Source organism: Rattus norvegicus, chromosome 7 (assembly GCF_036323735.1).
Source record: "Rattus norvegicus strain BN/NHsdMcwi chromosome 7, GRCr8, whole genome shotgun sequence".
NCBI lineage: Eukaryota > Metazoa > Chordata > Mammalia > Rodentia > Muridae > Rattus > Rattus norvegicus.
In genome coordinates, this window is record NC_086025.1 from 17,503,333 (window position 1) to 17,525,555 (window position 22,223).

General features: G+C 45.9%; 1 protein-coding gene across 1 annotated transcript; it reads right to left on the reverse strand.

Moving 5' to 3' along the window:
• Window positions 1-671: 671 nt before the first annotated feature.
• LOC120093785 (ubiquitin-conjugating enzyme E2 R2-like) lies at window positions 672-17,288 on the reverse strand. Its single transcript, XM_039080498.2, has 3 exons — window positions 17,187-17,288; window positions 7,719-7,853; window positions 672-918 (listed from the first exon to the last, which is right to left on the reverse strand). Exons 2-3 carry the CDS (start codon window positions 7,775-7,777, stop codon window positions 699-701), a joined length of 279 nt encoding a protein of 92 aa, XP_038936426.1. The 5' UTR covers window positions 7,778-7,853; window positions 17,187-17,288; the 3' UTR covers window positions 672-698.
• Between the last annotated feature and the right edge of the window lie 4,935 nt (window positions 17,289-22,223).

Sequence of the window (22,223 nt, forward strand, 5' to 3'; positions counted from 1 at the left end):
CAGCAAATACACCGGCGAATGCCAGCAGCAAAACACTGAACTGAGAACGGGACCCCCTTTGAAGGAATCAGAGAAAGGCTTGGAAGAGCTTGAAGGGGCTCGAGACCCTGTATGAACAACAATGCCAACCAACCAGAGATTCCAGGGACTAAGCCACTACTCAAAGACTATACATGGACTGACCCTGGGCTCCAACCTCGTAGGTAGCAATGAATAGCCTAGTCAGAGCACCAGTGGAAGGGGAAGCCCTTGGTCCTGCCAAGACTGAACCCCCAGTGAACATGATTTTTGGGGGGAGGGCGGTAATGTGGGGAGGATGGGAAGGGGAACACGAATATAGAAGGGGAGGGGGAGGGATTAGGGGGATGTTGGCCCGGAAACCGGGAAAGGGAATAACAATTGAAATATAAATAAGAAATACCCAAGTTGATATAGATAAAAAAATTAAAAAAAAAAAGAATCAATACAGTGATGGAGGGAAGAATGCAAGGATTCAGACATTCTGTGGAGGGAACTTTCTCTCCAGTAAGGTCCATAAAAAGGAGCAAACTGAGATCTGCAAAAGGAGTGAGTCAGCAGGGCCTGTTTGCTTCCCACCCCATGAGTAAGTTTTTGCTGAGTGGCCACTGTAGATACCCACTTGCTTCCCTCCTTTTGGCCTGAGATGTCAGGGCAGTACAGGGAACTGAAGGAACATGTCACAATTCCTCATTTCCAGAATCATCATCATTATAACAGTCGGCATCTTCTTCCTCCTTGTCTTCGTTATCAATGTCGTCATCATACAGGTCGTCATAAAGCAAATCTGAGCTGTTGTCATTGGAAGGCACTTTAGTTTTGATGCAGTATTCTGCCAGGGTTGTGGGGACGTTCACTCCATCCTTTTCTGCTTCAGGTTTCATGGATGAGACCTGTTTCCTGGACAGAGGACAACACAGGAACATTTGTAGAGGTCTGTCTATCTAGAGAGGGTCTCAGGCTAACCCACGTGGCTTCGCCTCTATAATCCTCCAGCCCTTCGCTGGGAGTGCTGGATTATTAGGGAAAGCCAGCACACTTGGATTAGGTGAGTCTTATAACTGTGCATAACCAAGACTCCCTGTCACTCACGTGTCTCAGGCCACACAGAGCAGACATCTTGCATCACGCCAAGGCTCTCAACCATCAGGCACCTTCGTGTCATGGAGAGTCTTTGCCCTAACACTTCAGCCTTGTTTGCAGCAAGGTCTCCTTCGTTTGCTGCTGCAGAGATCAGGCTAGCTCAAGAGTATTTCAAAGCTCTGTCCTCTGCCTCCCATCTCCTGCTAAGGGTTGGGGATTGTGGACGCATGTGGACTACTGGCTCTATATGCGGGTTCCGAACTCCTGCACACATGAGCCAGAGGCCCAGCATGCTTAGTGCCTTGCATGCATGCAGCTGATTACTAGGCCAGACTTTCCCCTCACCCTCTAGGTTCCCTCAGTCACCTAGTCACCCTGTGTCTGGAGTGGCAGGGCCGAATGCTAGGTAAGAGGTACTGCATCAGAGCCATGCCCTGCATCTGAGCCACGCCCTGCATCTGTGCAATGTGCAGGGCTGTGGGTACCACCTGGCCTTCATCCTTTTCCTGCTGGGTTCTGTTTTCCATTGTCCTGTGAGGGCTTGGCAGATAACAGCTCTGCCACAAAATGCTGCCTGCCTAAGTGTAAATAGCTTCTCGCCTAAAGTACAAAAACAGCCATTGAGACTGGGGAGGTGTGGCTACTGGAGAAACTGAAAAGAACACCACTTTCCAGAAGTTTCAATTTGTTGCCAGGCCTTGCACATGGATGTTCTTGTAGCTCCTACAGGTCTTTACAGTTTACACTAAATACCTTCGATTCTTGATATGACTCACTCACCCCAGTGGCTGACCACTAAACATAAGCAGGGCACAGGGATGGACACTGTAATCCCACTACTTGGGAGGCAGAGGCCGGATTTCTGTGTTCAAGGCCAGACTGGTTTAAACTGCCTCACACGCATGCATGTACACACACACACACACACACACACACACACACAGATACACACATAACCAAAACAAGCCCAGAAGTTCTACACTCCTGTCCAGTGAATTCTCTTTATTTATTTTTTGTAGGGAGCAGCTCGGTAAAACAAAGATGGCACCGACATCCAGTCCCGTCTGGTAGTAAACAACTTATCACGCATGCGCAGGCTTGTCCCCTTGCCAGGGCAGCCGTAGGATAATGAGGTGATCCGGCGCCCACCTGTGGTGAACAACGGTACCACGCATGCGCGGGTTTTGCACCTGGCGTCACTTGGCCAGGACGTTAATATGCTGATGAGGGATTCATGCTCCCCCAATCCCTGAAGGACAATTAACATAGCCTCAGCCTGCTGTATATATAAGGCGAGCGCTTTTTCGGCTCCAGGTCCCCGTATGAGCAAAGAGGTGGTCCTACAATAAAGGCTGTTGAGAAGAATCCGACTGTGTTGTGTCTTCCTTGCCAGCCGAGGTGGGCACAACAACTGGTGGTCTGTACAGTAACCTGAGGACATTCTCATGGATTCAGAACTCTTCAAATTCAGGACGGTGACATCGGTAAATTCCCGGATAAGGGATGATAAGGTTCTCTGGAGGTAAGCAGAGAAGATGAAAGCCTTGGTATAGAGGCCGAAAGGTTTGTGAACTATGGCAATGTTGTTTCCAATGAATCCTTTGTGGGAAGGGCTTGTAATTTTGTTTCTTTTTTTCTTTGTGTGGGATAGAGAAGCCACAGAGGGCAAGCTTAAACCCAGACCAAAACCTCGTTGACGAATGGTCTGTGCCTGCGTAGAGGATAAATGATGTGAGGAAGCCGTTAGAGCCGTTAGGACAGGTCAGAGGGTCCTTGCAGAGCAACAAGAAAGTATGTCGGAGAGAGAAAAGGTCTCGAAAGAAAAAAGAAAAGAAAAGGAGATAAAAGGTAGAGAGCGAAGGCAGAGATAAAAAAAGAGGATAACCAGGACCAGGAAACAAATAAGATATATTCTTCTTTAAAAGCCTTGACCTTAGAAATGTCAGACAATCTAGAAAGCATCGCCGACAGCTTAGAGAAAGTGAAACTAAAGGTAGAACCATTGGGTCTGGGGCCGCCCTGCAGAGCAACAAAAGGAAGCACAGGATTCAACCTCAGTTCCACCACCAGACTGGTATTGACCTCTCGAATGGGAACTCAGGTGGTGGATACAGATTTTAAAGGCCCCAGTAACCAGATTTCAGAAGGATCACAGAAATTGAAAGCATGTACAAAGATAAAGATTTGGGGTAGTGGTAGTGGTCAAAAGGGGACAAGGAAATAATGGTAAAATGTTTTTGTGTATGTGTTCTTTTAGAGTTATGTTAAAATCTAGAGAAGCAAAGTCGATTCTCATAGATGCTTTTAGTCTTTGGACCCTGACTAGAGACAGTTTACACCCTAGACAAGAGAGAGAATGGGGTTGAGAAAAACAGTCCTCCCGAACTCTCCACAGATGCTTTGACAAAAGAAGGAAATGAACTTAAGTTTTTTGAAGCTCTCCTGAGAACAGAAGGAGGTGGGAGATGTCTTGCCTTCCTGCTGGTTCCTATTGGAGAAGTGCTTATTTCTGGTTCTGGGTTCTTTAGGTAGGATGTCTGGGTCCCTTTGGTGGAACACCATCTAGTTCTTTTCCTCTATGTCTATTGTCTGTCCTTGGTGCACCAAGCTGTCCATGTATGTCAATTTATGTCTGGGTTTTGCTTCTCGTTGCTTGAATGTTTTGTGTTTCATGTTTAAAAGAAAAGGTTAAAATTTTAAATGCTGGTTGATTCACCCATTGATGTAGCTTTAACTCCTTTCAAGAAAGGAACAAATAAATAAAAAAGTTTCAACTGGCTTTTGGAGACTGCATCTGTAGCTAGAAGCCTAAGTTTGCTGGACAAGCTCCCCAGCGGGCTGGCTAAATTTTTATACTAGCCGATCCTAAAGACACCAGGAGCTTCACTGTTTCTAAGGTAATGGAACTGATGGCTGTTTCTCTTAGAAAAATCTTTGACCATGATTATTGGACTCATCAGGTAACGAGGTGTTTCTCTTAAAACTACAGCTAGAAAAAGTAAAAATGGTGATTGGTTTAAATATTAAAGATATGTGTAGCCACTTCAATTTTGTTTCTGATTGCTTTTAAATGTATAAATATTCTCTACATGCCTTGGTTATGGACTATTGGCTCTTAAGTTATTGGATATAATTAAAAAATGTAACATTGGTAACAGAAAGTTGACATAAAACTGGTAAATTTGGGTGGAGTCATTCTAGACAACATGTGGCATGAGCCAATCTAGGGAAACAGGTCTAAATTGGGATAATATTTTTATGGAAATCTTATCCTAAAAACCAGGCTTCTAAAAGATTTTAAGGCAATGTCTCTTTGTTGAGGTATTGGAGACCGCACCATCATGCGTTCATATGTAGTAATTGGCAGTCAAACCTTGTAGCATGAAGGATAGACTCAGTGTTTTTGAGACTGGATTTTGAGAATGATGAGGCTGATCTCGAGGAAGAGGCTGCTCAGTGTGAGAGGGAGAGATATGATCCATACTGGCCACACGCTAGTGCCATGTGGCAACGAGACAGACAATTAGGCAAAAAAGCGGTTATACCAACAGCACCTCCGTATAACCCTCAATATAAAAGCATGGTGAAGTCTACAAAAGCTACTTCCTTTTGCCCAGAGGTGTAGAAAGAGATGGGATTAAGTTTTCCAGTGTTTCTGGATGCTAACGGGCATCGATATCATGAACCCATTGACTTTAAGACTATAAAACAATTGACAGAATCAGTCAGAACCTATGGGGTCAATACAGCTTTTGTTGTGGTTCAAGTTGAGGCTATTTCTAGGTACTGCCTCACTTCTGGGGATTGGGGGAGTCTGGTTAAAGCCTGCCTCTCCTCAGGTCAATACTTAGATTGGAAATCTTATCTTTTTGACTATGCTAATACTCAGGCCGCCATTAATCTGGCCTCAGGAGTAGACCCTCAGAGACATTGGGACGCTGACATGCTTTTGGGTCTAGGGAGATTCACTCTGAACCAGACTGGTTATCCAGAACAAGTCTATAGCCAAATTAATGAACTAGCTATCAAGGCATAGAAAGCACTGCCTAATAGGGGCACAGTCTCCGGGAACCTTACCAAGGTTCTGCAAGGGCCCACAGAGCGGGTTTCAGACTTTGTGGCCCGCATGGTAGAGGCTGCTACCAAGATCTTCGGAGACCTTGATATGGCCGTGCCTCTCATTAAGCAGCTAGTGTATGAGCAATGTACAAAAGAATGTAGGACTGCTATAACACCATACAAACATAAAGATTTAGAAATTTGGATGAAAGTCTGCAGGGAACTGGGAGGACCATTGACTAATGCTGGCCTAGTGGCAGCTGTGATACAGTTAAGGAAAACCACCACCACGGATACCTGTTTCAAATGTGACTGTAAAGGACATTATCGAAGACAGTGTCCTGAAAGGAATAAGGGAAGAATTAGTGATAGACCTAAGCAGCCTGGACTATGTCCACGGTGTAAGAAGGGAAGCCACTGGACAAATGAGTGTAGATCTGTGAAGGACTTGGATGGCCGACCCCTAGCGACAGGATATGGTGGTGCATGGCCAAAAAATGGACAATGGGGCCCACATCCCCAGGGCCCTCAAATATATGGGGCTCTACAGGGCAACAGACAGGGACAGGACAATCAGAGGCCTTGGCCTTTCCTTCGCCACCCGAAGGACCGAGGAGAGCCACTAAAGGCTCCGCAGGACTGGACCTTCACTCCACCACCAGACTCATATTAACCCCCCAAATGGGAGTGCAGCCTGTAGACACAGATTTTAGAGGACCCCTCCCTAAAGATACAGTTGGGCTATTGTTGGGACGCTCCTCCTCTGCCCTGAAGGGTTTACAGATTGTGCCCGGAGTAATTGACCCTGATTATTTAGGCATAGTAAAAGTCCTGGTAGCCTCCCCCCAGGGAATTACTGCAATTTCCCCTGGAGACAGAATCGCTCAAATGCTGCTTCTGCCAGCTTACATAAGCGTTTTCCTGCTGAAAATAGAATCAGAGGGGACAGGGGCTTAGGATCTACAGGCTCCCGATTTGCCTTTATCTCATTGGAACTGGTTGATCATCCAATGTTAACATTGACTGTAGAGGGACGATCATTCCTTGGCCTGTTGGACACTGGAGCAGATCGTAGTATTATCTCTGCTCATGACTGGCCACCTAGGTGGCCTACACAAACATCATCTCAGGCCCTACATGGTCTAGGGTACAAAATGGCTCCTTTAATAAGCTCCAAAGAATTGACATGGAAGGATACAGAATGGATCAGGAAAGATTACTCCCTATGTTATAGACATTCCCGTGACACTGTGGGACAGAGATGTTTTGATAAATCTAGACATGAGACTGACTAATGATTAACAAATTGAAGCACTGTATCATATGATGCAGCTGCCCTGCGTTTCCTCCTTTAGAGTTTATGCATTATTCCTTTGCGAGCTAACTTTTCTCAACATTCTCATCAGAACAAAGAAATCTCAAATTATCTGAAAAAAAAAAAAAAAACTGGTCCATGAAAGCAGAACAACTATCAAGACAATTGCTGATACAGATTGCTGTCCTCAACAACACTGCAGGTTGGACCCCATCACAGTTGAAGATTTTACCTCATGGATTACTAATGCTTTCTCCCTTTTTAAGGAGTGGGCGGACATGTTTTCCTGGGGAGCTATTGTCCTCCTGGGATGCAGAGTATGTCTCTGGCTTATTGGCCGTTTAAAAAGAGAACATGCCAGACACAAAGTGGTTGTTTACCAGGCTATGACCACCATTGAAAATGGTGCTTCTCCCAACATATGGCTGGCATCTTTGAAAGATTAAGAGTTCGCCCTAGATCATGTTTGTCACTGTCATGTGGAGTCATTGTATCCAGAGACGGGCAACTTTCCTTGAGCTCGGACCAACCTAAGACATGGGGCATGGTGGAGATAGGGTAACCCAACGACGGGTAAGGCCAAGTCATTGTCAAGAATGACGTAAGACAAGAGCAATGACAAGATTGGCGTGACACCCAGATCTAGACCAGTCATTTTATTAAACAAAAAACGGGGAGATGTTGGGAGCAGCGCGGTAAAACAAAGATGGCACTGACATCCAGTCCCGTCTGGTAGTAAACAACTTATCACGCATGCGCAGGCTTGTCCCCTTGCCAGGGCAGCCGTAGGATAATGAGGTGATCTGGCACCCACCTGTGGTGAACAACGGTACCACGCATGCTCGGGTTTTGCACCTGGCGTCACTTGGCCAGGACGTTAATATGCTGATGAGGGATTCATGCTCCCCCAATCCCTGAAGGACAATTAACATAGCCTCAGCCTGCTGTGTATATAAGGCAAGCACTTTTTCTGCTCGAGGTCCCATATCAGCAAAGAGGTGGTCCTACAATAAAGGCTGTTGAGAAAAATACGACTGTGTTGCACCTTCCTTGCCGGCTGAGGTGGGCACAACAATTTTTTTTTTTACTGTGTTGTGTTTCTGTTTTGGGTTCTCTTTCAATACCTAAATTCATCAGGTTACTACTCCATAAATTCAACTGAGAATTGTTCTAAAGTACACAGAATATTGAAGTTTGAACTTAACCCCTTAGATCCAGAATGCACACGATTGATCTGCCTTACCTAATGATCTCAGCGTACTCCTTGTCCTTTCCTTTGCTGTCCCTCCATTTCCTGAACATGACTGAAGCATCCACATTGGCTGGAGAAAAGGTGTTGGGCTCATTAAGCAGGGAGATTACACTCAGCACGATAGTCCTGAGAAGGAAAGAAGAACTCACAGTGAAGCTCCACGTCCATCGTGTCCACAAGCAGTTTTTAAGAAACTACAGTTTTAAAGTTTTTCCCCTTAAAAAATTTCTGATGCAAATTTGAGTCATAGTACTTGAAGACTTATGAAAAGTGGATTATGCAATTTTGTTTTCAGGGGCCAGTGTGATGGCCCAGCAGGTAAAGGAACTTGCCACCAAGCCTGATGCTATGCCTGGATCATTGAGTGAAAAGGACAGAGGACAAGAATGCCTCACAGTTGCTTTATGATTCCAGGCCACAACATGCAAATATAAATACACACAGTAAATGTCATTTTTTAAAAAAAATTTTTCCCTTAGGACCAGAAGCCACTTCAACCACCAGAACTCCAGGTAGGCCACCCACACAGGACTACTCTGTGTCCCCAGCACATCCCTGCTGTATCAGAGGCTCGAGAACTCAGCCCTGAACTCTAGTGGAGACTCCCCAGTTCAACACAGGCCACAAATAACAGAAACCAAGAAACAAAATACCCATCCAACAAAGACAAACTCAGAAATCAAATGCTGTGCTCTAACTGGACGTCTGCATAGAAGAATGCATATGGGTCCATAGCTACCACCCTGCACAGACCAAAGTCTAAGTGAATCAAACACCTCAACATAAAGCCAGACGCACTGAACCTGACAGAGGGGACAGTGGGGAGAGCTGTAGGAGACAACTTCCTCAACACAGCACCCATACCATGGGCACTGAGTTCGACAATTAGTAAATGGGAGCTCATGAATCTGAAAATATTCTGTAAGAAAAGGGACACTTTCAATAGGACAAGACGGCAGCCTACAAGAATAGAAAAGAGTTTCACTAACTCCACATCCAACAGTGGGCCAATATCCAAAATTATATAAAGAACTCAAGAAACTGGACATCAACAAACCATATAATCCAACTCCGGGACACAGAGGTAAGCAGGATTCTCAATAGAAGAATCCCAAATGGCTGAGACGCACCTAAAGAAATGTTCCAGCATCTCAGCCATCGGAGAGATGAAAATCAAAATGACCCTGAGAGTCCACCTCACACCTGTCAGAATGGCCGAGATCAAAACCACAAGGGATAGATGGCTCAGGCTGGTGAAGATGAGGAGCAAGGGGAGCGCTCCTCCATTGCTGGGGGGAGTGTAAACATGTATGACAGTTCCTCAGAAACTGGGACTAGATCTACCTCAAGACCCAGCTATACCACTCTTGGGGATCCATCCTTCCAAAAGGACACATGCTCAACTATGTTCACAGCTTTATTCATAATAGCCAAAAGTGGGAAACAACCCAGATGTCCCTGAATAGAGGAATAAATAAAGAAAATGTGATACCTTTATATAATGGAGTATTACTCAGCTGTTAAGAAAATGATATCATGGAATTTGCAGGCAAATGAATGGAATTAGAAAAGGTAATCCCAAGTGGGGTAACTCAGACCCAGAAAGACAACGTGGAACACACTCGTCAAGAAGTGCAGATGAGCTGTCAAGGGCAAATGCTAAAGTCAACAGACCCAGGAGGCTGGCTACGTAACAAGTAGGGCTCTCCCTAGGAAGGGAAATAGGAAGGGAGTAGATTCTGCTGAGGAGGAGGGAAATAAAGGGATCAGGGCAAGGTGGGGGACACAGAGAACACAGGGAGAGACTGCAGGAACTGGAGAGCATTTATGGGGTGATGTGGAAACCTAGTGTAGTGCAAGCTCCCCAGAACCCACGAGGATGACTTTAGGGAGGACTCCTAGTAACAGAGGATACGGAGCCTGAACAGACCGTCTTCTGTAACCAAGGCTGTAACCAGTGGTGGGCCTAGCCACAAGACCTTCCACCTACAATCTGTTCTTCCTGCAGATGCACCTGGGTAAAGGTGTCCAGAACTGGTGGGAGTTGCCAACCAATGACTGGTCTTCTTTGAGGCCCACCCCACAAGAGGAAGCCTATGCCTGACACTAACTGGACAGCCCAGAGACCTATGATAGGAAAACAAAACAAAAAACAAATGGTTCCTAATGATGCCTCACCTACCCGTCATCAAAGAGGCTTCTTGGCAGCAGAGGGGACTGATACAGAGGCTCACGGCCAGACACTAAGGGGAGTGCTAGTCCAGGCTGGAGGTCTCCATCAGGCTCACGAACCCCATAGAAATGGGGGAGAAGGAAATATGGGAGCCAGACGGGTCAAGGACACCAGGAGAACACAGCCCACAGAAACATACATAGAGGCTCAGAGAGGGAAGTGACAATTACAGTCTGCGTGGGTATGTGCCAGGTTGTCTGTATGTTATGGTTGTGTAGCTCAGTGTTCTTGTGGGTCTCATCTCTGACTCTTTTGACTGCTCCTGGACTGTGATCCTCCCACTGGGCTGCAAGGAGGGTTTATGCCTGGTCTCAGCCGATGTACTTGGGAGGTCTTGCATTACTCTGAGCAGAGAGGTGTCTGTGTGTGTTTGTGTGTGTGTGTGTGTGTGTGTGTGTCTGTGTGTCTGTGAGAGAGAAAGAGAGATACAGAGACAGAGAGACAGAGACAGAGAGACACAGAGACTGAGAGACCAAGACAGAGAGAGGGGTGTGTATGTGTGTGTGTGAGAGAGACAGAGACAGAGACAGAGACAGAGAGACTGAGACAGAGAGAGGGGTGTCTGTGTGTGTGTATGAGAGAGAGAGACAGAGACAGAGAGAGACAGAGAGAGAGACAGAGACAGAGAGAGACATGGAGAGAGAGACAGAGACAGAGACAGAGACAGAGAGAAACAGAGAGAGAGAGACAGAGAGAGGGGTGTGTGAGAGAGAGAGAGGGGTGTGTGTGTGTGAGAGATAGAGAGAGAGAGAGACAGAGAGAGAGAATAAATTACAAAAAGAAATTCTCAAATATGTTTCGGGGATAGAGAGAGGACTCAGTGGCTAAGAGCAAGTACTGTTGTTCTAGACCCAAATCTGCTATGTAGCACCCAACACACACAATCCCACATCAGGCACTCACACAGTCGCTTAACTCCAGATCCTAAGGATCTGAAACCTCTGGTCTTTTTGATCACATGCACATACCCACAGACAGATACACAAATGCATAATTAAAATCAAATAGATTTTTTAAAAAAACTGTTTTACAGCAATCAGCTGGCTAAGCCACCAAGCAGGCAGGGAGGAGGCGATGTGTGCAATCTCAGCACACCTGAGGTGCAGGAGCCAGAGCGAGAGCCTGGCTCTCACAGAAACCAAGGGAGTCACAAGGGAGACAGGGAATGGCATGTCTGCTTTGAGGCCAGCCTGGTCTACACAGCAAGTTCTTAGCCAGTCAAAGCCATATAGTGAGACCTTGTTTCTAAATAAATATTTAAATACATAGGTAAGCGAGTGAACTAAACAAATAAACAGAAAACAGCCTGGCCTTGTGTTTCCCTCCCCAGGCCATACCCACCCACCCCGAAGAGCATTGAGAAAGCAAAAAGAGCTCGTTCTTAAAAACCTGAGCGTAACCCAGGGATTGGTGGATGGGATTTACAGGTTTATTATAATCTGTCAGAGGTAAACTCCACACAGTGCTGCTATCACTGACATCAACTCTATATTCTACCCTGACTCTGCTAATTAGAAGGATCTTTGAAAAGGCAGACAGTAATACCAAAAGATAACCCAGTTAATACTGTCCTTATTGTATATTTCAACATGGAAAAGATATTTAGAGAGGACATCTGGGAAAGAATCCAGTTCTAACTGGGGAATAGAGCAACACATGTTAAAAAAAGTAGTTTCAATGGTTGACATATTGGGTCTTTCTGTTTATGCTGCTAAAGCAACTGTGACATTTTAATGGTGTCGGCTGAGCAGTGCTGGGACGCTGTTGCTGATGTTCCCAGGACATAATGCAAAAACAAGGATTCCCTGGTGAACTGCACAAAAGTGCAAAGTCTAAAAACTAAGACTGAAAGGCCAGCCTGGTCTACATAGTAAGTTCTAGGATAGCCAGAGCTATGTTGAAAGACCCTGTCTCAGAAACAACCTCAGCAACAACCACAAAAGCCCCCTAAGATTGGGGAGGCATGCCTCTGGAGATCAAACAGCTTTCACGCAAGACAGGTAAGTAAAAAAGTAACGTAAAAATTTGCATGAGTGTATGAAGTGTTGTGTGTATGCGTGTGCACACACGTCACATAGGTATGAAGGTGTCTATGTGGAACCAGTCTTCTCCTTCCACCTTTCTGTGGGTGCTGGGGATGGAACTCAGACCTCCAGGTTTATAAGGCAGGGCCTTTACTCACAGAGCTAAGCATGGTGGAGACACACACCAAGCAGTTGGAGGAAGGCAGGACAATAAGGAGCGCAAACTTCAAAGTTAACATGACCTACACAGACAGAGCAACCTGAACAAACTACCCTGTCTCTCCAAAAACAAAACAAAACCCCTTCGCTGTGCCCATTTTGCTGACAAATGCTTGCAGCAGACCCTGGATCTCTCCCTTTCAACAGGTTGTAGAAGACCAGACAAGAAACTCATACCTGCATCTGTGGCTGCTGGATGGGGTCCCCCCATTCGCACCTACCAAGACCACTTTTCCACCTTTTAGGAAAAGGAGAGATGACAGGTACTTCTGGAGAGGACCTCAGAGAAAGCAGCTGTCAGGTCAGGCCACGGCAAGAACTAGAGTCGGTTTCTGGCCGTTTCCCACAAACAGGAGACAAAGGACCACTCACCAGCATTGTCCTCATGGGGTTCCTGGACTTCAGTCCTTCAGAGATGGCAAAACCATCAAACTTCAGTAGATAACAACTGGATTTTTTTTTTCTTGTTTATTGCTCTACTCAATTCCCACAACTGTATGGACTCCAGCTCTTAAAAGGTTCCACATACTCTTTAGGTGACAAAAACCCTTGCACACAACTCTTCCTTATGGATTCACACACTCACATGCCAACAGTCACAGATGTGAGCACAACTAGACCAGAGTCAGAGTTTACTGACAGTGCCTCGGTCAGGCAGGCTGCTGAACGCTGACAGTTCAGCAGCAGTGCTGATTGGAAGATCACCTGTCCATCTGACTGTCTTTCACAGGCGGCATCATTACACCTGCTGAACATTTGGGAGGCAGAGGCAGCAAATACATGGCAAAGCAGTCTGCAGAACAAATGCTTGGCCAGCCAGAGCTACACAGGGGACCTAGCACTTCCACAAGTAACCCTCAAACAAATCTAGCAATTTACCATCTTTAGAAAGAACCTCCAGGGCTGGAGAGATGGCTCAGTGGTTAAGAGCACTGACTGCTCTTCCAGAGGTCCTGAGTTGAAATCCCAGCAACCACATGGTGGCTCACAACCATCTGTAATGAGATCTGATGCCCTCTTCTGGTGAGTCTGAAGTACAGCTATAATGTACTCATACATAAAATAAATCTTTAAAAAACCTTTAAAAGAGAGAGAACCTCCAAAGCGTGCTGGTGCGTCCCTGTAATCCCAGCATGCAGGAGATGGAGGCCTGAGATCAAGGTCAGCTAGGCTAACAGTAAATCCCTGGGTTTATTTTAAACAAACAAAACAAACAACAACAAAACGAAACCTTTGTCTCAACAAATAACAGAAACAAAAAAAAAAAAGAGAGAGAGAGAGAGAAAGATTCGCCATTGTTGCGAATCATGAGTGGACACGTTCCTGACTTGGCTCCCAAAGACCACCAGGTAGTGCCAAGCAGACAAGGCGGTTTCAGACTGAAGTAACAACCAACATCATGCAGCACAGAGACACAAGACCCAAGAGAGTAACCAGCTCTAAAGCAAAGGGACAAAGGCCGCAAGCACCCTAGGACGTGACTCCAGAGCCGCCCAACAACAAAACAGCCTGGTGAGAGCAGAACACACCTCCCTGTTAGGATAAAGAGCTCTCCTCCCCTCTCTCCCTTCTCTCCAGAGAGGATCTTACTGTAGTCTTATCTTCATTGTGTAGACTGGGCTGGCCTTGAACTCACAATCTACAATCTCTACCTCTTGAGGGCTAAGATTAAAAGTATGTGCCACCACAAGTAACCAAGGAAAAATAGTGTGACTTCCTGGTAAACAGGAGGAATACAGCAGCATCCAGGAAGGGATGTAATGATTAAAAATCTCGTTCCAGGCTTTCTATCAGGGCAGAGGCTTATTCCCCAAAGTAAAGAATCAGAGACATGGAGTCAACACTCAGCCTCTAAAAAGAAGCACCACCAATAGAGGGAGACCACTTCCTCAAAGCCAGGGTGTGCACCAGCCCTGCCTGAGTAATAAGCACCACACTCACACTTCAAGGGATAACCAGGATGGGGGTGTGTGACCAACTTTAAATGAACTCTTAAAAACTTATCCTCAGGATACCTCAAACTCCACAGGACCAGACTGGAAATGTAACAGCGACCTACAGTGTTCATCCCTACACTAAGTGCGGGAAACACAACAGAAGCAGGCATGGCCGCATCCCTGTAATCCCAGCACTGGGGGGCAGAGGCAGGTGGATGTGTGTGAGTTCAGGGCCATCTGGTTTATAGCATCACTTCTGCTGGGGAGTCCCTGCAGGTATCACAGCTGGTGGAAACTGAACCTCAAAGAGATGAGGATGAAAACTCACTACAACCTTACTTAGTCAGTGACGCTGGACCAAAACTTCCACAAAGTCTGATCCTGTGGCTTAATCTTCTTACACAGTTAAACACAGTAAAATCTGATGTAAACCAGGGGTTGGGGTGTGGTCTCCACATGACAGGTCTCACAGTAAAGCCTTGGGGACAGCTACATAAAAACTCCTTTACAGATGCCCGACCTCGGCAGAGCACCTGAGACCTTCACTCTGAGGATCAAGGCTACCGACTGGAAACAGGACACGGGGCTCGGGCCGAGAGGATTCGTAATAACCATAGGGTGGATTCTCACAATGGAGAACGCAGGGTACTTGGGTTTCTTTCGTAAGGATGAGTCCTCCTCACTGAAGGCAAAGCCCAGGATTAGAGCCGAACACACTCTGAGGATTTGGGTGGAGGCTGGCTCCTAACAGGATAGCAGGGGCCTCTGTTTCTCTCACTCCAGGATTCTGGGTAACCAGCCATCCTCCTTCTGTCCTCTGAGGAAAGCAGGCCTGTGCGCTCCACCGGCCTGGTTCCTGCAACGCTTCCTTTAAGCTTTGCCTCCTAACTACCCTTGCACTGGGGCCAAGGAGAACAAAGTGATGCTGCCCTGGTGAGGACGACAGCTGCTAAGTGACTAAGGGGTGTGCAACACACAGTCAGAACACAAGCGGGGAGCACAATTTCAAACTTGTAAGCTGTTTGTTGCTAGACTTTCTCAATCCTTTCAGACCACAGCTGACCATGGGAAACAAAGTACACTGTCTGCTCACCTGCAGCTCACAGTAGCCTGGGAAGCAGAACAGGGCCCTCTCAGGCTGCCTCCTAGACACTTGATGACCTTAGAGTGGAATAAATGAAACTTTCCCTACTTAGTCTGTTACCATAGTCCCTATTCAAAGCCTTTGCTATAAAGGGTTCTTCTCAAAGCAAAGAAGTAGAATGCATTTAAACAACATGTTTAAAATATTTTTCATGTACTCAGCATTCAGATTAGATTTGCCATGTGGAGTGGACTGGGGCGACACACGCATGCAGCTGGCAGCTATTCTGCCCTCTGGCAGGGGAAGCAAATCGTCATCCCCCACCTGACAGCACACAGGGCCCCAGGCAGCTCCCTGACAGGTGCTGTGGAGCTGCTTTGCTTCCTCACTGACTCACGACTTTCAGCACCAGGGGAGCATAACAGAGACTGCACCTCACAGAAGCAACAAGTCTTTACCTTCTCTTTGTCTGCACCCCACCCCCCAAGACAAGCTCTCCTGTGTGGTGCTGGCTGCACATGTATTATGTAGACCAAGTTGGCCTCAAACTCACCGAGATCCTCCTGCCTCTACCTCCAGAATGCTGGGGTTAAAGGTGTGCACCACGACACTGTCCACGAAGTATATTTCTTACTACATCAAAACCATAACTAGTTGGGCTGCCTAAGCTTCTCAGAATCACCCAGGTGGGGTTGGCAAGTTGGATGGAAAAAAAGAGCCTGCTACCTGATGAACAGAATTGGTTCTTGATGGAAAGAGAGAACTGATTTCCATAGCTCTGGCCTCGGACCTCAGCACCTGAGGTCAGCCTGTCTGTCTGTCTGTCTGTCTGTCTGTCTGTCTGTCTGTCTCTCTCCCTCTCCCTTTATATATACATAACACAATTTAAACACAAAAGTTAAAGGATCTAATAAGGAGTAAATTCTAATGTAAGAAGAAGAAGCAGGGGCTAGACAGATGGCTCAGTGGTTAAGAGCACTGATTGCTCTTCCAGAGGTCCTGAGTTCAAATCCCAGCAACCACATGTTGGCTCACAACCATCTGTAATGTGATCTGATGCCCTCTTCTGGTGTGTCTGAAGTACAGTTACAGTGTACTTATATATAATAAATAAATAAATCTTAAATAAATAAATAAATAAATAAATAAATAAATAAATAAATAAGAAAGAAGCAGATGATGAAATTCATAGCCCCAACCAGCACTGCTCTGGGAGCCAACACTTCAGACTGATGCAGGTGCATGTGTCAGTCAACTAGGAACTGCACACGTTCCAGAATCAGGTGCTCCCCTATCCCAACTCCACCTTCAGTCACCGTCACTACAGGCCGATGTGATGAGTCCACTGCCAACACTGTGCACATCCTCCCTACGCCCATGCCCCATGCCCTCCTATAAACCTGAGCCATCACAGCTGCTCTCTCTCTTATCCCTACTCAAAGGCCATCACCTTTCACGTCCCCCAACTCTCCAATAAATCTGTTGTGTGAGGTCTGTTGCATGATGTGAATTCTGCAGTATTCCTTAGCATGCTGGTCACCAGGATACACTTTTACCTTGAAAGCCGTCCAACACACCCTCATGCAATAGCAAGAGAGAAAGTCACAAACGCAGGAAAGATTCTGTTCACTGATTCAAACAGAATGAGACACACCACATATATGCCCAAATGAAGTTTCAAGGAGCAGATGTCTGTACTCCCTGTGTATTTGGGAGGTTGAGGTAAGAGATTTACTTGAGTCCAGGAATTTGAGGCTGGTCTCAAAAAATAGCCAGGTTAGTGGTGGAACACACTTTTAATCCCAGCACTGAGGTGGCAGAGGCAGGTGGGATCTCTGAGTTCCAGGACAGCCACAGGGCTACAGAGAGAAAGAAACCCTGTCTCAAAAAATGAGCCCACCAACTAACCAACAAATAAATGAAAGCAAAACACAACACAGTTCACTCCATAGAACATCTTACCTCACATTCTGAGGAGGATTCCACCTTTCAGAGGGCAGCTCTCCACTCTGTGGGTCATCTACAGGCAGATGAAGGATTGAAATGCATACATCTCCATTCTGTAAGACAATGATACTATGTTCAGTAAAATGTAAGAGACTGATACAAGCAATGTGCAACCCCACACATCTGCAACCCAGGAGGAGGCAGCAGGGTCTCAAGTATGAAGCCCAGCTGGGCTACTATAGAGTCTCAGTCTCTCTCTCTCTCTCTCTCTCTCTCTCTCTCTCTCTCTCTCTCTCTCTCTCACACACACACACACACACACACACAAACACACACATGCACGCACGCACACACACATGTGTGCTTTGACCCCATGCCTTGGTAGATATGAGAGTTTGAGGCCAGCCTGGGCTATACAGCAAATTCCAAACCAGCTAGGGCTACAGGTAAGAATGTGACTCTAATAAAACAGAACCCAAAATCCAAAAGTGTGATGAAGTTTTTTATTAAAATTTCTCCATGCTCAATTTCTAAGTTGAAGAAGAATTAAATATTATAAAATTTTATTTGGACCGGGTATGGTGGCACATGTCAGCACTCAAGGAGGCAAGAGGCAGGACAGTCACCCCAAGTTTGAGACAGCCTGATCTATATAGATATTAAGTTCCAGGTCACCTATGGCTTTATTCCTCAAGCAGAACAAAACATATGGGGTAGTCTCCAAGATAGATGTCTGTCCTGTCTGTAGCATAATATTTCTGAAGCAAAAAGAACAAGCAAGCAAGCATGGTACCTGCTAAGTATACGATTACCAACTGACCGGTGTGCTATCCGATCTGCATAATGCATAAGCACTGTAAGAGCGGATCTAACAAGCAAAGTCAATACGTCAAACACACAGGGAGGTATCTAAATAAACATACTCAATAGAAAACAGGTCAGTTATACAGTCATTTGTTTCTTTTCTCCCCTACCTTCCCTTTTCCTGTTGTTTTTTCAAGACAGGTTTCTCTGTGTAGCCCAGGCTGTCCTGGAACTCTGTAGACCAGGCTGAGCTCAAACTCAAGAGACCAACCTGCCTCTGCCAACCGAGTGCTGTGATTACAGGCGTGGCCACCACTGCCCGGCAAGTTATTTGTTTTTTAAATCTCAAGGATGGAGATAAGAGTTAAAAGTTTTCGAACTGATAATATATATATATATATATATATATATATATATATATATACACACACACATATATAGATAGATATATATATAATGTGAGGTATAAAAATTATTATGTATAATCAAATTAAAATACATGCAGACGGCTAGACGGTGGTAGCATAAGCTTTTTATTCTAGCACTTGCAGAGGCAGGGGGATCTCTGAGATCGAGGACAGCCAGGGATACACAGAGAAAGTCTGTGTAGAAAAACTAAACAAACTACTTCTTTGTATGTGTGAGTAGCCCGTGTGAGGGAGTCAGTGGTGACCACCATGTCATTTCCTCTCTGCCTTTTTTTTTTGAGCACTAAGATATTCAACTACACGGCTTAGCTAGGAATCCTCCTGCCTCTGCCTACACCTACACCGCACTGGAATTAGGTCTACACTGCACTGTCTCACTTGGCTTCTCACAGGAGCTGGGGACGGGAGTTCAGCCCTCATGTCTGCACAGTAATCACTTTCCTGAGGCATCACCCAAGTGCAAAGCACTTTAAAGTGTGTGTGTGTGTGTGTGTGTGTTTTGAATTTCTTAAATTATATGTATGTACTGGGAGGAACAGAGGGAGGGAAAACTGTAGTTGGGATGCACTGTATGAGAGGGAAAATGTCTCTTTGTATGAAAATGTCTGTCAATCAGCTGGTCTTACTATTGCTGTGCTGGAACACCGTGACCAGAAGCAACTGGAAAGGGCTTATTTGACTTACACTTCCTCAGCACTGTTGGAGGAAGTCAGGACAGGAACTCAAAGGAGGCAGGAGCTGGTGCTGAGGCATGGAGTGGTGCTTCTTAACTGGTTTGTTCCTCATGGCTTGCTTGGCCTGCTTTCTTATGGAACCCAGGAGCACCAGTCACCCCCAACACAGCGAATGGGCCTTTCCCATCAAGGGTGCCCTGCACACCAGGCCCAGCCTGACTGCCGCTCTGGGGCCACTGCATGTCCATAGCCTCTGGGAGCTGAGCAGAGATGAGACAGTAGAAGGCTGGCTAGACAGTGACGTGCAGAGGGGCTCCTAGTGGCAAAAGCTTCTGGAGAGCGTTCTCTTCCCAGGCAGTGTTACAGCTCTTGTGTGACAGATGCTCTCAGACAATGGAGTAATTCTCACACATCTTTATTGCTATTGGCTTGGTCTGAAATGTTTAGGGAAGCCTCGTCTCTATGTGGAGGCACTGACCCTCCATGACTGATGGCCACAATTCTCTCCATGGTAGGCTGTGGCTATGAGACCAGGGCCTGGTGACAGGCGCAGGCGAAGCTCCTAATGTTTGTCCCTCGTGGGTCCCTGGGTCTTCAAGCCCAGCTCAATCTTACTAGGCTTCCTCTCACAGTCCACTGTCCTGCAGTGTCCAGCAATCAAATCTTTAAGACAAAAAATAACATGGAGAAATGGCTTTGATATAGGACCTAAGTTCAGTTCCCAGCACCCACATCATGCAGCTCACAACCACCTGTAGCTCCAGTAGGTCTGATGTCATTGTCTTCTGCAGACCTGCACACACAGGTGTACACACGTACACACACACAAACACACACACAAAGGTGTACACACGAACACACACACGTGTACACACAAACACACAGGTGTATACATGCACACATGCACAGGTGTACACACGCACACACAAACACATAGGTGTATATACGCACACACAGGTCTTCACACGTACACACAAACAGGTGTACAAACTCACACACACAGATGTACACAGACACAGGTATACACACGTGTACACACACACACGCACGCACACACAGGATTACACACACAAGTGTACACACATGTACACACACAGATGTACACACACACTCTCATACACACACAGGTGTACACACAAGTGTACACATGTACACACATGTGTACATACTCACAGGTGTACACACACAACTGTACACACACTTGCATACACAGGTGTACACACACACACAGGTGTACACACACACACAGAGTAAAATTTTTTTAAAATTTCATTTTACTTTTATGTGTTCTGCCTTCATGAACATCTGTTTACCACATGAGTATAACGCCCATAGAAGCTATAAAAGGGTGTAGAAGTCACATCCAGCTGGCTGTGAGCTAGTGTGTGGGTGCTGGGAACTGAATTCAGGTCATCCAGAAGAGCAGTACATGCTCTTAACTGCTGAATGTCTTCCCAGCTCCAGAAATTACAAACAAGCAAATAACCAGGCCACCTGCTGTATCTGGTCAAAAGCCTGAGGCTGAGGCAGTTCTAAGTTCTCCTAAGGAAGCTACTCTGCTGCTTTGTTAAGAGGACATACTGCCTGTCAGCCTGCCTCCCAGTAACCATAGTTATGCCCCAGACTGATGCTGCTGTCAGCTTTGGTCAGAAAAGCTCGTTTCTGCAGTAGGCTCATAACTTGTCGCCTCAGTCACAAACAGGGCATCTACATCCCCCTCCTCAAGTGCTCAGCAACCACAGGTCAGCAAGGCGGTAAGCAGTCTTGGGAGCCTGGAGCTGACTTCTGCACATGACGCGCAGGTGTTCTCGTGCACTCACAGCAGCTGTGAATACTTTCATGTGCCCTACAGGAAAACACCTGCCAACATCCTGTCACTCGAAGGGCAGAAACTCAACAAGACCCACCCTTCCTTGAGTGTATAGTTAATGGCTGTTAGGGAGGAAGAGTTTCTTCAATGCTAAAATCCTGGTGTCACTAGTAAGGTGCCCAGGCACTGTCAGCAACCATATGCAACCCATTTTTCAAAACAAAAACAAGGCAGCAACAATAGCAAGAAAAAGTGGACAGGGTAGAAAGAGGAGCAGCTGGAAAGAGGAAAAGAATGAGAGAACCAAAGTGGGACAAGAGGGAGTAAAGGAAGGAATATGATAAAAAATTATATCCGTGTATGAAATGTATGAAATCCATTCTGTATAGTTAATACTTTTTTGGTTTTTTGTTTTGTTTTGTATTGTTTTTTGAGACAGGGTCTCTTTCTGTCCTCAAACTCACAAACCTACTCTTTGGTTGGTTGGTTGGTTTTTTTCGAGACAGGATTTCTATGGACCAGGCTGGCCTAAAACTCACAGAGATCCACCTGCCTCTGCCTCCCTAGTGGGTGCTAGGATTAAAAGTGTGCACCATTACCCCCAGCCACAAAACTACTTTTGTAGAAGCAAGAACGTATCCCTTTAAAAAAAATTTAGGGCTAGAGAGATGGCTCAGCAGTTAAGAGCACTGACTGCTCTTCTGGAGGTCCTGAGTTCAAATCCCAGCAACCACGTGGTGGCTCACAACCATCTGTAAAGGGATCCAATGCCCTCTTCTGGTGCGTCTGAAGACAGCAACAGTGTACTCACATACATAAAATAAATAAATCTTGAAAAAATCTTTAGATGAATTTTACTTACTAAACTTTGGTCTTATCATTATGCCTATATACACTAGACTGGAACTGAACTCCTTGAGATCCATTCTTCTCTGCCTACTGAGTGCTGGGATTAAAATTCTATGTTACAATGGCTGGCTAGAGTAACTGGGTTGGACATGGAGGCACACACTTGCAATCCCAACACTTGAAAAGCAGAAGCAGGTGAATGGCTCTAAATTCATGCCAGCCTAGTTTACACAGTGAGATACAGATCTGTCTGCTATCACTACAGTAAACTGTTTCAAGTAAACTCAAAAAAGCAAACGGAAAGTCAGAAAAGTCTGGGAAATGCTGGGCTGGAAGTAGAAATCAGTATTAATGTGCCCCAGCACCACAAAAACCACACTCCAGTGGTGCTTGTACATTCACGGGACTATGAATTAACGTTTTTAGAAGCTTTCAAGTTCTATCACACCAGTTTAAAATACTCTGCTTGGTGTTTTCCCCACTCCTT

Coding starts and splice junctions, on each gene's coding strand:
- LOC120093785 (XM_039080498.2), bottom strand. CDS start 7,777: ATGTTCAGGAAATGGAGGGACAGCAAAGGAAAGGACAAGGAGTACGCT. Junction 919..7,718: donor GAGTACGCTGAGATCATTAG/GTAAGGCAGATC, acceptor TCCTCTGTCCAG/GAAACAGGTCTCATCCATGA.